This window comes from Tachysurus vachellii, chromosome 4 (assembly GCF_030014155.1).
Source record: "Tachysurus vachellii isolate PV-2020 chromosome 4, HZAU_Pvac_v1, whole genome shotgun sequence".
Lineage (NCBI taxonomy): Eukaryota > Metazoa > Chordata > Actinopteri > Siluriformes > Bagridae > Tachysurus > Tachysurus vachellii.
In genome coordinates, this window is record NC_083463.1 from 9,817,244 (window position 1) to 9,835,123 (window position 17,880).

At 40.0% G+C, this 17,880-nt stretch overlaps 1 protein-coding gene across 8 annotated transcripts in view; it reads left to right on the forward strand.

The window, feature by feature from the left end:
• The first annotated feature begins 11,625 nt into the window (after nucleotides 1-11,625).
• Nucleotides 11,626-17,880, forward strand: part of sgip1a (SH3GL interacting endocytic adaptor 1a) — a 57,665-nt gene continuing 51,410 nt past the window's right edge. For 3 of the 8 annotated variants that reach the window (XM_060867622.1, XM_060867621.1, XM_060867624.1), the window contains exon 1: nucleotides 15,247-15,525. In XM_060867622.1, coding sequence (XP_060723605.1) covers nucleotides 15,516-15,525 — 10 coding nt within the window. In that variant the 5' untranslated portion in view covers nucleotides 15,247-15,515. Of the gene's footprint in view, nucleotides 11,645-15,246; nucleotides 15,526-17,880 lie in introns of those variants that run through there. The other 5 variants (XM_060867628.1, XM_060867625.1, XM_060867623.1 and 2 more) reach the window with 3 other exon arrangements.

A 17,880-nucleotide genomic window follows, 5' to 3' on the forward strand; every position in this document is an offset into this window, starting at 1 on the left:
TTTGTTACACAAGCATGCAATGGCTCACATTAAAGAAATTCATGAAGTCGCAAATAAGTTGCGGAAAGAAGAAAGGTGGGGAGGTTGAGGGAAAGACAGCTGTCTCTTAGAGCGACGGTGTGAAAAAGTGAGGTAGTCAAACGATCAGAACGTCTGCATGAGCTCTGGCGTCAAACAGTAACAGTACACTGTTAGACAACATTTAGCTTAGAATGCTTTCAACAGCTGCTGGGTGAAAATATTACGTAATGACGAGTATGTAATTGATATTGAACCAAGGCTCCTGCAGTCAAAATGAAAAAGATATCAGTTCATTTGACGTAATATGATTCCACAGCGGGGCCATGTCACTATCGTGCAGCTAAAGGGCCGTAATGCAATCCAAGACCTTATGTACGTCATAGTGCTCATGCTACATGCTCACGCTCTGCTGACACAGTCTTTACCAGCTGCTGTTGGCTCGGTCTCTAATAAACCAGTTGTCTATGAGAATGAATATTCCTGTCATAAATGCTTAAGTACTGTTAAAAGTAACAGTACAATGTATACTAAAAACAGCCATGTCTTTACCAGTGAGTAGTCCCTACTGGATTTCACCATTTTGCAAGTAAAATTCTCTAATAAAAATTATTTAATTCAGAAATAATTTTATTAACTTCATTATTTACAGTTTTCACCTATGAACCTATATTAAAATGAGCTGGAGAACAATGAGAAATGTATATTCACTGAAAGAATAAAACACAACAAATTCTCTCAGAAATGTTTATGCATCTCTATATGAAAAATGTTTTAAAGAATTCCTCTTCTTACCGTTAACCTCACTCTCTCATTTTCTACCGCTTATCTGAACTACCTCGGGTCACGGGGAGCCTGTGCCTATCTCAGGCGTCATTGGGCATCAAGGCAGGATACACCCTGGACGGAGTGCCAACCCATCGCAGGGCACACACACACTCTCATTCACTCACGCAATCACACACTACGGACAATTTTTCCAGAGATGCCAATCAACCTACCATGCATGTCTTTGGACCGGGGGAGGAAACTGGAGTACCCGGAGGAAACCCCCGAGGCACGGGGAGAACATGCAAACTCCACACACAAGGCGGAGGCGGGAATCAAACCCCCAACCCTGGAGGTGTGAGGCGAACGTGCTAACCACTAAGCCACCGTGCCCCCCTACCGTTAACCTGTCGAGTAATATTTTTTTTAATGAATTGCTTTGGTTTCTTTTCATTGAGTCCACAAAGGCTTTGATAGGAGTAGTTGATATTGGCATAGATTACTTCTTTTGCGTTATACTGACATGTTCTGCTTGTATTCAGATACAGAAAAAAAAACAGCCACTAGCTCATGACTACAGTAGTCCTACAGCAACACCACTGTGCCATGGCATAATTTCCACATGTCTCCAGGATAGTCCTGAAGAATGTGTACATGAATATTATCTAAAATATATTCTCTCATTTGGTGTTTTGATGATAGGAAATACACTGTATTTTTTGAATCCTGACCTCTCTGTTGTTCCTTCACCCACTGCGCTGTATCATGTGCTCATTTTCTTCTTGATTAACGTATTACACATATGGCTCTATGAGCATCCACACCACAATGAGCAGGTGTGTTATTACCTCCGAGTGAGTCATTATGTAAGAGAAGGCTTGACCTTGAATTGTCTTTTAACTCCAGTGATGAAAGCTACTTGTGTACCATGCGGCTTCTATCAGTATGCACAGTCACAGTTATAATTCCATCAAGACAAGAAAAAAGGATTTCTGTGTGGCATTCAGTCAGTTGGCTGACCCTGAATCAGGTCAAATCACCCATCTGCTGTAAAAACAACCTTCATTTATGGCAGCTTCATTTGCTATCGGTCTGAAATACTCATATTAAAAACTCTATTGACTACAAAAGTGTAGGTACAGTTTTTTTTAATTCTGTTGGTTTCTGTGTGTCCTACATAGCTGTTCCCTGGCACGTCATAAAGAAATTATTTCTCCGGCTCCTGAGAAAAGCTTGATCTGACGTTAACATTGCAGGAACCTCAGAGGGACATGTAGAAGTAGGCCTCAGCTAAAAGTGTAAGCTCACTATCATTTAAGTTCATTGAAGAAGCTGTGCATCCATTTGAAAGACCCAGATAAGTGCATCACGCCGGTAGCTCTGGTACACATCTTCGTCACTGCAGACGCACAACCCAAATTACAGAGTTTTTTCTCTGTATCACATTTATGGTGCTGTGTGTGTGTGTGTGTGTGTGTGTGTGTGTGTGTGTGTGTGTGTGCATGAGTGAGTGAGTGAGTGAGTGAGTGAGTGAGTGAGTGAGTGAGTGAGTGAGTGAGTGAGTGTGTGTAAGTGCATTTATTGTTGTATTAAGAATGAGGAGTTGTTGGGAGATGTGTTATGGTGTACTGCTATTAGTATATACAGTGTTAAAGGAAATATGAAGGTTGCCGAAGCATTTTTCCTCCCATGGTTTCTGAGTAAAGAAAGAAAATTGGAAATAGATTTACAGGAAATACAAAAAAATATATAATTTATGAAATCCAAACCGTAATATAAAACAAACATATAAAAGTAGTCTGAGAAAAAGTACAACTGTCTCAGTATGTAGGCTACAACAGTTTTCAGCTTTGGACATATGAATACCTCTCTCTCTCTCTCTCTCTCTCTCTCACACACACACACACACACACACACAAATACACACACATTCAGAAGCACAGATCTGCACCATAATGACATTATTAGGACTAAAGTAAGACCCTCTCAAGAGAGACTATATTTAGAGAGGGGCAACAAGCTTAACTTTTCCACTTTCTCACTCTTCACTGGGTATCATTTTTGATGTGAACAGAAGAGAAACTGTTGAACTTAACATCATCTAATAATAAATAAATAAACATATGTAACAAAAGCACACTGGTTTTGAGACGTGAATGATCTCCTGTCCAGTGTGTTCACTAAGAGCTTGTACAAATGGCAACTTATAGTGTAACGGCTACAGCACAAGACATAACTCTAAATGTAAATGAGTCAAAATGGGTGTTTTTGTTTATCTAACGTAACCTATGGGAAATTATCTAAAAATATGATTGGCAGAATGCAAATTTGTGGCATGAAAGTGCTATCCAAACATCCAGTCTTTACTTTCCTGAAATGCTGAATGTGGTGAAGTCAGGAACTGGACCAAGTTACTTGAATACATCGTATTTTTCTTTTCCGAGAAGTGATGGAAAACAGCGGGGATGTGCATGTTTATCGAGTAACAATTTGCGTCTGATTGACGCAGAGCTCATAATTCCACTAGCAATTATGAAATATTTGTATAAACATTATTTATTTATTTTATTTATTTATTTCTTTTTATTTATTTTTATTTATTTTTATCTATTTTTATTTATTTATTCATTTTAGAACAATTGACTGCAAGGTATAAGTAAGTATATTGATATTTCTTTATCATGCAAAAAAATGGACATACAGTATTCTGATGAACTAGAAATGCAGCACTATGGGAATGTTTCTATAGTGGCTACAAGTAAAAACTGCTGTTAAATATGCATGACAAATCTATGCTGGACAATCAGGCCTCGCTAATGGAGTTATTTAAACTTTCTTTAAAAAGGGGAGCAGCAGGTTTGAAGTTGTGTGAAGGTTTAAAGATTATGTATCACTGTACAGTTCAGATATAACCTCTGCTGAGCAGAGTATGGCATTTTTATAGGCTGCTTTGTTTCATTTCTTGGTCTTGGTAAGTAGACTTGTGCTTTAAAGAAGCATTTTTTTCTCCATCACTAACAAAATAATTTGGGCAAATATGAAAATATGTCTCAGGTGAAACTTCCCTTGATGTCTGAAAGAACTAAATCTGTCACTACCTTGTGAGTATGTGTACTTGGCTTTTGTTTACCTTGGGAAAAAGATCCTTAAAGGAGAAGGTGGTGTTCTTTTTTCCCCTTTGCCAATATGTTCTTTCAACAAATAGATGTCACAAGTGAGCAACTTCTTCTCAGTGTTTTAGGCTTTAATGATTTACTTTCTTTTTTTTAATTTTTTATTGGTTTACTTTTATCTAAGAGTAGTACTGAGAGTTCTGACTTTAATTCATATCACAGGTTTATATTAATTAATGATGTAATACATTATCTTGTCTGTGGGATAAACTCATTTTAAGTGACATGTATGACCACTATGCCACATATTCTAGATTTCATTTAATAACAAAAACGGTGCTGTTTTTTAAGAAAAACTTATCATCGAAAAAGTTTAGTCACCCTAAGTGGAAGGAGTCACGGTTGTCTGCATGCTCTAAAGAGGTCAGGTCTGTCATGAGAATCTTCAGAACAGAGGACTTTGTGCTTTCTGGTTTCACGATAACATGACAAGTTGCATTTTTTTTGTCTTATTAACTTCAAGAGAGAGGAAAAGGGACCCTTACGCAAGACTATGGGTTACTTTCCTATAACAGCACATACTATCTTATTTCATCAAGAGTAAATTTGATCAAATTCCAATTTTCAGCAGATTACAGGACGTGTACAGGAAGTGAGGACCTCAGGCTTCAGTATTCTCCTAAAATGCCTTTACATGTAACTACATTCTTATAGTTACAGTTTTTAACCCTTGTATGGTGTTCGTATTTTTGTTACTCAGCCAGTGTTCGTGGGTCTGGTGGACCCGCTGCATTTTAGGGTTTTTAATTCAAAACAATCAAAAATTTTATGTTAAAATACTCTACAGATGTTTACCTCATCCCAATTACAAGCAATATAAACAGCATATATGGTTAATATTCGCCCTTTACCTTTACATCACATTTTTTAATTAAAGTGCTACTCGTTTTTTGTTGTTTTTTAATAAAATGTAATAAAAAAAGGAAATCAAATTTAATCAAGTTATGAGTGGAAACAAATCAACAAATTTACAAGGAAGCAAAGTTTTTCAAAACAATTGATGTTTATGAATATGGGTCCCACAGACCCGAACAACATACAAGGGTTAATTTTAAAAAGAATTTTCTTGTATGTCTGTTTGTATTATTAGTTATTTAGACAGTGGTGTGTTCTGTTCATCTTCTGTGACCTTCATGATCTGAGCACTTTTTTTTCTGAAAAGAATGAGGCATTGTTCAAACAAAGTCTTGGTTACGTGCACTCCGTGCCTCTCCTGTTAAGGTCATAGTCTGCTCAGCAAGATTGAGCCGTGTAGACAGGGGCTCTCACTGTAAAAATGCCTTGACAGCATATTAGCTTACTTCCTGAGCTCTCTGCTTCTACTGTACATGAGACACAATGATGATTTCACATCTCAGGTACTGTTTGCCTTACAAATCATTTCTGTAGATGTTTAATTAAAGGTTAAACATGAAATACAGTTTTTATATCAGCAAAAATGAGCTCAACAAGAAGAATAAATGGCATGGAAGTGCAGCAGGTAGCGTTTTTGCCTCACAGTCCAGGGTCCACTGAGACACTGAGCTCAGATTACTGCCTGTGTGAAGTTTCGTATGTTAATATCATGTGGGTTTTTCAATGGGTTCTCTGGTTTTCTTCTTCCTATCACAAACATGATTGTAAGTGAATTGTCAATATTAATTGTGTGAATAAGTGTATGTATGTGTGCCTTGTACAAGGTTTTCACAGATTCATCATGACCAGATTTAATTACTCATGAACAAACAAACAACTGGGGAAAAATCGAGCAACCGTTAATGTAACTCTAACCCTCTGGGATATGGTGAGATCTTATGGCAATTTGACTAAACAGACAAAAATGCGAAGCTCAAAAATCCAATTTTAAAAATCCATTTACCGCGTATCCTTCACAGGGTCACAGGGAACCTGGAGCTTTATCCAGGTTTTCCACACACTCACACAATACAGACAATGTACTGTAGGGATGCTAGTCAGCCTATAACACATGTCTTTGGACTGACGGAGGAAACCGGAGAACCTGGGCGAATCCCTGTATGTGCGAGGCTAAACATGCTAACCGCTAAACCACCATACCTGTAATTATAATATTTATAAAATATTAAAATATTAAATATTAAAATATCCAAAATAATATTTTGGACAGAAAAGTAGGTTTTTACAGGCAATTAAATTTAATGAATACTCAAGACAGAACATTTTTGTCAGAAACTGCTAAATAAAATCAGGAGTGAATTGATTCAGTAGTAATTAGTAATGAGTGAACAAAGTAGTCATTTCTCTCTACAGGATTCATTCATTCATCTCTGCCTAAATTTATACTATAGCAAAAGGCTTCATAAACCTTTCTTTTCAATTTAGTTCTCTGTAGATACTCTGCAAAATTTTAGCACATGTAAACAATCAGACAGCGTTAAAGTTTCCGTTTCCATTACTTGATGCTTATCCTGGCACTCTTTTAAATAAGCCCGCATGGTGTAACTACTTCACGTTCACTAGCTCACGTCACACTCCGTTGTGCAAAACAAGGCTAGCTGTGGAACGTGACCGAGTTTGCGGAAAACCCCTACATGCCTCTCCAACACTAACACACACCCGTTGGTGATCAGTGGTGATGATTGCGGGAGCGGCCCTTTAGTCCAAAACAACATTCCTCCAGCGACTTTGCCATAATGCGATGGCACAGATTAGGGTTCTACACGTCTGGTCTTCTCCTGTGCCTACGTGCTGTTTGGCCAGTGACGCTCTGCAGAAGGCTGGCACGAGCCATCACACATGCTCACACACCCTCATCAGTGGCCTTCCTTCCCCCTTGCAGACCAAAAGGATTCGAGCCAGACAGTGAATTTGCAAAGCAATTAGGACTTCCTTTGTTGATTCATGGGTTGATTTGGGAGAAATAGGGATGAGTGATATGGCCCATAATGAGGTCACATATAATGAGGTCATATAAAAAAAATGCTATAATGTAAAAGAAATGTTAATGTGGCCAAATGTATTTAAACCCCTGATCATCACACCCATATGTGGGGTTTTGCTAAACTATATGAACACTTGGTTTGCCATGGTTCATGGGGAAGTACTCGAATAGCCTGAACAGAGCCACGACCTCAACCCCACTGAGCACTTTTGGGATTAACTGAAATGCCAAATGCTTCCTCAGTGCTTGGTACTAATGGGTTTCAATCCCCACAGCCACACTTTAAAATGTAGAGGAAACTCTCCTAAAAGGTGTGGAGCTTATTATAACAGCAAACGATGATAAATCACAAATGAGATGTTTAAACACATCTAGGTGTGATGATCCGCAAACATCTGGGTGTAATGGTCAGGTGTTTGCAAACGTCTGGCCATGATGGTCAGGTGTCCACATGCATCTTTGTGTAATGGTCCGGTCTCTGCAAACATCTGGGTGTGATGGTCAGGTGTCCACAAAATATCTAGGTGTGATGGTCAATGTGTCCACAAACATCTGGGTGTGATGGTCAGGTGTCCACAAAACATCTGGGTGTGATGGTCAATGTGTCCACAAACATCTGGGTGTGATGGTCAGGTGTCCACAAAACATCTGGGTGTGATGGTCAATGTGTCCACAAACATCTGGGTGTGATGATCAGGTGTTCATAAACATCTGTGTGTGATGGACAGGTGTTCGTAAACATCTGGGTGTGATGGTCAAGTGTTTGTAAACAGCTGGCTGTGATTTGGGTGTGATAGTCAGGTGTCCACAAACATCTGGGTGTGATGGTCAGGTGTTCGTAAACATCTGGGTGTGATGGTCAAGTGTTCGTAAAAAGCTGGCTGTGATGTTCAGGTGTCCTCATAAGTCTGGGTGTGATTTTCAGGTGTCCACATAAATCTGGGTGTGATGTTCAGGTGTCCACATAAATCTGGGTGTGATGGACAGGTGTCCACATAAATCTGGGTGTGATGGACAGGTGTCCACATAAATCTGGGTGTGATGGACAGGTGTCCACATAATTCTGGGTGTGATGGTCAGGTGTCCACATAAATCTGGGTGTGATGGTCAGGTGTCTACATAAATCTAGGTGTGATGGACAGGTGTCCACATAAATCTGGGTGTGATGGTCATGTGTCCACATAAATCTGGGTGTGATGGTCAGGTGTCCACATAAATCTGGGTGTGATGTTCAGGTGTCCACAAAAATCTGGGTGTGATGTTCAGGTGTGATGGTAATGTGTTCACAAACGTTTAACCACAAAAGATTTTTCTATGTGCTTTAAGAGTAATTTTTCATTCAAAGTAGGAGTAACTTAATTATTCATTCATCTTCTACCGCTTATCCAAACTACCTTGGGTCACGGGGAGCCTGTGCCTATCTCAAGCGTCATCGGGCATCAAGGCAGGATACACCCTGGACGGAGTGCCAACCCATTGCAGGGCACAAACACACACACACTCTCATTCACTCACGCAATCACACACTAGGGACAATTTTCCAGAGATGCCAAGCAACCTACCATGCATGTCTTTGGACCGGGGAGGAAACCAGAGTACCTGGAGGAAACCCCCAAGGCACGGGGAGAACATGCAAACTCCACACACACAAGGTGGAGGCGGGAATCGAACCCTGACCCTGGAGATGTGAGGCGAACGTGCTAACCACTAAGCCACCGTGCCCCCGTAACTTAATTATTTTATTCCAACTAATGACATCTATTTATAAGGCTAAATTTCAACTTTCATTGATCTGGAATATAGATTTTTATAGCTTTTAAGAACAATTATTAAATGCTTTATGAGCGTTTTCGATATTTCAGTATATTCTTATTTTGTGTTTTTGCTCTTTGAATGGTCCTTGGGGTTGATTCTTGGTTGTCATAGATGATCTCTGGTCCTTTGTAGACTATGGCCACGGGTGGACTTGGTCACGAGGCAGTGTTCAGAGCAACACTTAATCCCATGGCATTTTAAAGGGGCTTTTAAGTTCTGTGGCACTCTTTGTAATAATAATCAGTCCCTTAACTCACAATTACTGCTGGACAGATGCACACCCCCAAACTCGGTGTGTGTGTGTGTGTGTGTGTGTGTGTGTGTGTGTGTGTGTGTGTGTGTGTGTGTGTGTGTGTGTGTGTGTGTGTGTGTGTGTGTGTGAGAGAGAGAGAGAGAGAGAGAGAGAGAGAGAGAGAGAGAGAGAGAGAGAGAGAGAGAGAGAACGTGTCCAGCTGCAGCTAGACATCTCTAGGCAGATAAATGAGTCCTGCACCCAGAGTCTGTGTGCCATCTATAGGAGACGGGAGGAATGTCTGCCCAATAAGTAGGTCAGAAAGAGAAGGAGGGGTGATGGAGTAGACAGATGACTGGAGATCTGAAAGACCATTATCTCACACTTCACTTATAACTGACATAATGGTGTCAAATTATTATTGAAAAATGTACTTTTTACTATTTAATCCATCACTGACCTATGCTGGAGACACTTAAGTATCATTTACACTGTTATTCACTGTTAGTGAATTTAACCATGTTAACCTTTCAAATGCAAGATTTAGGAAAATGTGTACATAATTTAGCATATGCCTTTCAATTGTTTTCTTTTGGTAAGGGCAAATACAGACCAGTGACAAATTAAAGGGAAAAAAGACTGTTATATGATACATATGTGGGATGTGGTAGCTCAGTGGTAAAGGTGTTGGGCTACTGATCGGAAGGTCATGGGTTCGAACCCCAGGTCCACCAAGCTACCACTGCTGGGCTCTTGAGCAAGGCCCCTAACCCTCAGTTGCTCAGTTGTAAGTCACTCAGGATAAGGGTGTCTGTTAAATGTACGTATGTGTTTATTTGTCCCCTTAGATGGATGCATCAATGCAAAGCAATTCAAACTATCTGCCCCATATATAGTACACAAGGGCTTGGTGAATGATTCAATGAGGATGTAAATTTTATACTTTGACCTTCATATTTACCGGATCTCATCCCACTTGAACACCAGTGGGAAATATTATGGTGACGTTAGCCAGTATTTTCTGCCCCTTTCATCAAAACCCAAGCTAAGGGAATATCTATTTAGACATGTTTTGTTCTCCAGTACAGTTCCAGAAATGTATACATAGGACCACATGAAGTAGCTACCACTGCTGGGCCTTTGTGCAAAGCCCTTAACTCTCAACTGCTCAGATGTATAAATATAAGAGATAAATATAAGTCGATCTGGATAAGGGCGTCTACCGAATGCTGTAAATGCATGAAAACTTTTGCCATGTATTGAAGCTGTCCTGGCAGCTTGTAGCAGCCCAAACACTGAGACTCTTTATTTTGCTTTTTTTCTGTACATGTACATAATGTTTCATAAGTGATTAAAGGAGGCAGTTCAGTTTTAAATTCAGAATTAAAATAATCAATATGTCCTGCATAAATATTTATATGACTTCTGTGAGTGACATCTATAATAGTGGTGTGCACACATAAAACATGAAAAGACTTTTTTTTAACTCAAGTTGCATGCAATTTGTGGGACATTTCCTGATATAATTTCCTGATGTGAACAAGCTGAAATATTCTCTCAAAGAACACGGCTTATGCAATAAAACGAGACATTTTCTTCAGTGGAAATGTACTAGACAAGCATTTCAGATGTGTTTGTGTGGCTTTTGGCCACTGTGTGCATGTATATGTGTATACAACTGAAAGGCTCGTTCCCACAACTGGGCAAGTATTTGCATGTAGCAATAGGTTGTGTCCTGGGTATTATTCAAGAAGAGAACTTTCCTGTCTTTAATGCATTAATATGTCTATACAGGTTGACAGGTCTGTTACAGTTAAAGCTGAATGTGCACAGATGTAATTTTTGTAAATATTTTATCCCTTTATGTAAGTGTGTATGTAAGAAAACTAATTTTGAGTATTAACTCACAGTGTATGTTAAGTTCTGCTTGGTTGAAATGCACACACATACCCTTTAATGTTAGGGAATAATGTCTTTATTGTGTTTTGGTGCTGTGTTGCTTCCTGTACTACGGTTCATAATGAGGTTACAATAAACACAGTGCAGGAAATGCTGCTGAGAGAGCGATCAGGTGTAATGACACATATGAAACAGCAGGTGGCAGACATCATGAACTGCTAAACACTTTGCCTTCATGATTTTTCTAATCGTGCTGAAATACATTAAGGCCAATTTTGATTGTGAATTATGTGCAGAACTTTAGGCCAATGTGAATGTGTTAAAATCTTAATGGAATATGTTCCATCCAAAGATATTGCTCTCTCTCTCTCTGTGTTTTTGTGTACGCGAGTGTGTGTATGCGTTTTTATGTTTGTGTGAGTGTTTGTGAGTGTGTGTGTGTGTGAGAGAGAGAGTACGTGTTTGTGTGTGTGTGTATGCGTTTTTATGTTTGTGTGAGTGTGTGTGTGTGAGAGAGTGTTTGCGTGAGAGTACGCGTTTGTGTGTGTGTGTGTGTGTATGCGTTTTTATGTTTGTGTGTGAGAGAGAGAGTGTTTGCGTGAGAGTACGCGTTTGTGTGTGTGTATGCGTTTTTATGCTTGTGCGTGTGTGTGTGTGTGTCAGAAAGAAAAAAAATCCCCTTTTCTCCTCTGCTGCAGGTTGTATTTCCCTCCTTGTGCTATTGCAGTGCAACATCCATGTATTCATCTGCTAACCTGTCTGAACTGTCTTGTCCTGTACAGACAGGACTGCTGTAGATACCTGAGGAGCTTGTTACGGACTGGTTTTATAGAACTGCAGGTAAACAGCTTTTTTGCAAGTACAAACACGTTTATTGTTGTGTCATTTAATGTGATTATAGAATTATTTTTTTCCCCTTTTTTGCATGTTGCCAACTAACTGGGAGAATATTCTTCAAAAATTCATGCCTTTATATAACTTATAATTTATAACAGAATATTATATCTTTATATATAATATTATATCTTTATTATATCTGTAGGTACACTATATTTAACAGAAAGCCGAAGAACTTTTCTTGTGATTTTATAACAATGATGTATAACACCACTATATATAACATTATAACATATATAATCATGTCAGGTTGCATAACCTATGTAATGAGGACAATGTGTGAGTTAATTACAATGTGAATTTAATGCAAAAAAAATTAATTCCGGGGCCACGGTGGCTTAGTGGTTCGCCTCACACCTCCAGGGTTGGGGGTTCGATTCCCGCCTCCGCCTTGTGTGTGTGGAGTTTGCATGTTCTCCCCGTGCCTCGGGGGTTTCCTCCGGGTACTCCGGTTTCCTCCCCCGGTCCAAAGACATGCATGGTAGGTTGATTGGCATCTCTGGAAAATTGTCCGTAGTGTGTGATTGTGTGAGTGAATGAGTGTGTGTGTGTGTGCCCTGCGATGGGTTGGCACGCCGTCCAGGGTGTATCCTGCCTTGATGCCCGATGACGCCTGAGATAGGCACAGGCTCCCCGTGACCCGAGGTAGTTCGGATAAGCGGGAGAAGATGAATGAAAAATTAATCCCTACATCTTTTACTTTTGCAAAACAAGCAATTTATGTTTCTCCTCATATGACAAAGTTTGTGTTTTTAATAACAACGTATGCTCCAAACAGACACTAATAAGATGAACTGATGATGAATAATGAAATAATAAGGAAACAGTGATATTTGAGCATGCTTGTATTTATGATCAGATTTGACCATAAGCAGCTTAAGCAGTAGTCAGTTCACGGTTACATTTGAGATCACTGTCGTTTATGGTACCTGTTGGAACAGGCAACTTCAGATAACCCCACAGCTGTAATGTGCATATGTTAACTTTTTAACTTTACAACAAAAAGACTGTCAAGGGTTGTGTTATGGGCAGTTTGAGCTACTTGAGTGGTACAAATCTAAAGTGACTTTAAACGTGAAGGAAAATTTAGGTTGTAATGTAAACATAATAGGATATTGAATGCTTTTGACTGTATGTGATTAATCTCATCATCTCGTAATGGGGCAGTGTTGACTCTGGGTTATTGAACAGGAATCAATCCAGTACTGCCAAGCTGCCACTGTTGGGCCCTTGAGCAAGGCCCTTAACCCTCACTGCTCCAGGGGCACTGTATCATAGCTGACCCTGCGCTCTGACCCCAACCACCAATGTCTGGATATACGAAGTATGAATTTTACTGAGCTGTAATGTCTATGTGACAATATAAAGGCTTCTTTCAAAGGCTTCTTTTCAAGTGCATGATGTGTTCAGAATTGTGTCAGAGGTTAACTGGCCTGTATTCTTCATATTTGGTGAAATATTATCTTAAAATAAGCACACGCAATTATTAAGGACTGTTTTGCAATCAGAAATCAGACAGGAATTTATGCTTGTAGCCTTCATGGGCTAAAAGAAAAAAAAAGACAGAAGATGGCGGCATTGCACCAAAATGCTTTGCTTTTCTCTATACTGCCACACTTGTATGTGAGCATGTGTGTTGTCTATGCATGCTCTGCTGTATCATTCCCTTGTGTACACTAATACCTATCCATTAGTGACCTTGGCTTTGGCGTTGTGCTTTATTGAGCAGACTCTCTTCATCCATATATAGCTGACATAAATTTAAACACTTATTTTAACATATACAAATAACCTGATCAGTCACCTTACCTTACTACAGATATGAAAGACTACTCAAACCTGTACAAACACAGACTTCTTTAGAAACCTGCTCTTGGTATCTCTCACACACACACACACACACACACACACACACACATACACACACACACAGGGATGAGTCTGGCCCAATAGGGGAAGGAGGTTAAAGTGGGGGAAGGGGAGGAAAACACAGACAGCATCTGTTATTAAACAGAAGATGGTGGATATATTGAGTCTGCTGATGAGTCTGCTTACTTGTCTGCTTACTTAATTAAACATGTAGGCTTCATTTAAATGTGGAGAAAGGAAACATTACGATCGATGAGGTCTAGATAGACAAAGAATAGAGAGGGGGATTCTGGGAGTGAGATGTTTACATGGATTAGAGTTGCTGATGTCACTGCCAAATCCCTGAGAATTGGAAAGAGCCAGGTTCCTAAAATTCCTTGATTTGTTTAAAAAAAAAAAGGAGAGAGAGAGACTGGGATGAGAAACATTTATGGTTGAATGGTGATAACCGTTGTTTTTAAATGCTTAGCACTTAATGAAAACTTAAGGGTTATATGTAAGACGGTCTGAAGTGGTGATGCTTTGTTTCAAAGTGGCTTCACATTACTATTTTTGACAAGCACCATGAACGCTGTATTATACTCTTGTATTTTTTTTAAAATCGTAAGCCATACTGTCAGTTTGCTAAACAGTCCAGAGAGGATAATAAGATGAAAAAAACTCTTCACTTTCTATGGTAATACTGCTAGCACTGTAGCTAGTTAGATACTGTAGCTAGATTCTACCTTCACCTAAGTAATTGACATACTTGCATGTGAGTGGATGAAACACAGCAGAAGATCTGCTACAGAAGCTGAGCTGTTTCAGAAACTAGTCTCTAGTATAGCATCAGTAGGATGAAGGCATCAAAATGTTTTGCTAATTTAATAGAAAGATGTATCATTCCCTTAAAATGGGATGAGAGGATTTTAAGGAGCCATCTATTCCAGAGTAAGTCTTGATGATAGATTGAGGACAATCATCTGGTACACGCAAGACCCTTTTCTTGATTTTCTCACACACCCTCTATATGAGCTCCACCTCCTCATGTTAAATCAATCACCTTCCTTTCTCATTGTATCTCCTCCCTCCTGTGTTCTTCTCTCCTCCCCTCCTAATGTTTCTGTCCATCTCTGTTGTCTGTACAGACTTCTCCCACAGTGGCACTAGCCTTTCTGCCATGACGTCAGAGTGATGATTCTTATCCAGGCGCAGAGACACTGAGAAGGCGAGCTGGAGAGCAAATGGTTTAGTGTAGACTGTTGGTGGAGCCTTGTGGAAAGAAAAGGCATGAGGTTCAGGACAGGGCTGCTTCTGGGTCTGAGAGAGTGAGAAACAAGTCTATCAGAAAGAAAGAGCACTTGGAACATGGATGGGCATTTTTCAGTTCACTTCATTAATCCCATTCTGTTCTGTTCTGGCAGTAGCTGGCACCATAATGAGGTGTGTATGTGTGTGTGTTTAGGTGCATGTGTGTATTCCCAGTGAGGGCGCTGAGAGAAGCTGTGAGCTGTGTACTGTGTGACGTATGGCAGCGCCTCAGGGATTGGCTGTGACATCAGCAAACCTCCCTTTACTTCCTCCCTCCCTCTCTCTCCCCTTTCCTCCCTCCCTCTCTCTCTCTCTCTCTCACTCTCTTGCTCTCTCTCTCTTTCTCTCTCTCTCTTTTCTCTAATTCCCTCCCTCTCTAGCACCCTCCCTCCATAGCTCCCTTCCCCTCTCTGCCTGGTTTGCTTTTTACCTCCTCCCTTTGAGCATCCTATGAAAGCCGCAGTGACTAGCAGCAGCAGCATCCATGGCCTAAACACGCACGGTCGAGCATTAGGCAGGCGACAGCCACTGGGAATCTCTTGAGCACGGCCGTCGTGTGCTGCCTATCTAGCTCTCCATCTGCTAACCAGGGGCTTCTTCCCCTCCTCCTGTCGTTGCAGGCTCCTTGGAGATAGAGGAATGCAAATCTGCAATCATGATGGAAGGTAAGGGTTGTGTCTGCTTATGCTTCACGTATCTCTCTCTCTCTCTCTCTCTCTCTCTCTCTCGCTTCTTTTTGTCTTTCACTTTATGTCCAGCTTTGATCGTGTGGGGTGGCTTTAAATGGCTAAATGGCATAAGCTCTCCGGCTATTTTGAGTGGCTTGCCATTCTGGTATCTTGCATATCATCCTCAGTATAGAGCTAGAGGCTACTGGCTATCTTAAGCGCACACACAAACATACACACACACACACTCATAGAGACGCACACATATACACATTTTAGAAGGGATAATTGCTGTTTTTCCCCCTTGTTTCTCCTCTCACCCCCTTCCTTTGGCTTGGTGTGGTAAAGGATTATTTGGATTTCACAGTTGCAGCTTATGTGCCCAGCTGGCTGGGGCAGAATTCTCTTTGTATTAGGAGTTTATTTCACAAATACACACCCACGCACACACTTATGTACACTCACTCACTCACTCACTCACTCACTCACATACATTCATCATACAATAGAACAGAGTACTAATACCCTATTGTAATAATGCTTGTGCAGGTCTCTTTTTTTTTCTTCAGAGAGAAAGTGTGTTCATGTTTGTATGTTGTGTTGTGAATGTGTACGTGTGTTGCTGTCACTGTGTGCCATCATCTGTATTTTTGGGAGTGAAATGGAGGCTTACTTGCTCCACATGCAATGACGGAGGTTTTATGTAATTCTCTGATGAGAGCATGGGTTTAAGAGAGTGCATCCAATCAGATCGATATCAGTTGTGCATGTAATTTTGCCATGTTTCAGGTTAAACGGTGCCTCGTATGTTTCTTCTACTGTTCGGCATATTTTGCAGTTTTGTATGTTTAATATGTTAGATGTGACCACAAATTCCTTGTAGTGCATGTGTAGCATACCTGTAAAAATAAAACTGATTCAGTTAACATGTTAGGCATCACAGCATATTTTCTTTCACCTTTCAAATGTTCCGCAGCATAGTATTAATTACTATGTAGGTAGATCTCTTATTGGTACAAGAGTATTTTTGTCTGTAAGTATAATTATTGCAATATCTAGTATATTTATATCAAAAGTGTGAACTTCAGTGGTTGTTAGAGTATTAAACAACAGAATATACACCTTTAGTTATTTTTGTGTTTGTATAAGAGAGCATATGCTTGTATGTGCGTGTATGTGTGTGTGAGTGTGCGTACATTTGCGTGTGTGTGTGTGTGTATGTGTGTGTGTGTGTGTGTGTGTGTGTGAATGCACACAGCTCATATACTGTAGGCCTCCATCCTCTCAACACTACCTGTGTTATTCATTCATGTTCTGTCTCGCCTGTGTTAGTTTGTCATGTCCTTGTGTGTGTCTGTGTGGGTGTGGGTGTGTGGGTGTGCGAGTTCACAGAGGTGTTTAGGTGTTAGATAACAGCTCAGCAGCAGAAAGAGACATGGACAGGGACTGCATCCAGGTAGCTGTGTGACATGAAGATGAATGTTGCTTAACGTGGCTAGCACAGGCTTAGCAGTTTCCTGGATTACCTGGGGGTGTAAAATAGGAAGCTAATCCAGTTCTCCTAGTGCTTTCTAAATTCTGAACCCTGTGTGTTAGCTGAAGCTGGTGTATGGCTGTAGAATAAGGTGACTTGAGCGATCTCAGGTTTCTAACCTGCCTGTGGTTTCTTTCTTGGAAGAGACACTGCAGCTAGGTCTATCCTACTGAGCAAAACAGCCTGAGGAAGCTCGCAGGGGGTTTTACATAATTCTTGCTGTGATGTCAGTAGAGGATCAGATTTTAAATTAGAAAATAAAATTCTTCAAAGCTTCAAGGAGCTTCTTCTATTATTTAAGAGTACATTAGTCTGATTTACAAATTTAAACTACAAATTAATATCTGATATTTACATTTACATTTCTGACACCCTTATCCAGAATGACTTAAATTTTATTTCATTTTATACACCTGAGCAACTTAGGGTTAAGGGCCTTGCTTAGGGGCCCAGCAGTGGAAGAATTGGTTGACCTGGAACTTGAACTCACAACCTTCTGATCAGTAGTACAACACATTAACCACAACATCCCATGCTAAAAATCCTACATGGAGGAAATCCTTGTTTAAGCAGTAAAGGCAGCTATTACTATATTAGTTTCATGTAAATGAAGTATAAAGAATGAGTTTAATATGATCCACCCTTTCCAGAATAAAGTGGTTATTGAAGATAAATGGAAAAATTAAATGAAGATATTACTTAAGAAATGCAATCATGGATCAAACTTGCAGGGAATTCCCACCTATATTTTTCAGCATAATTTGGCATGAAGTTATCCATAGTGTCCAGGGTTCTAGAGAAACCGTGTCCATTCTGAT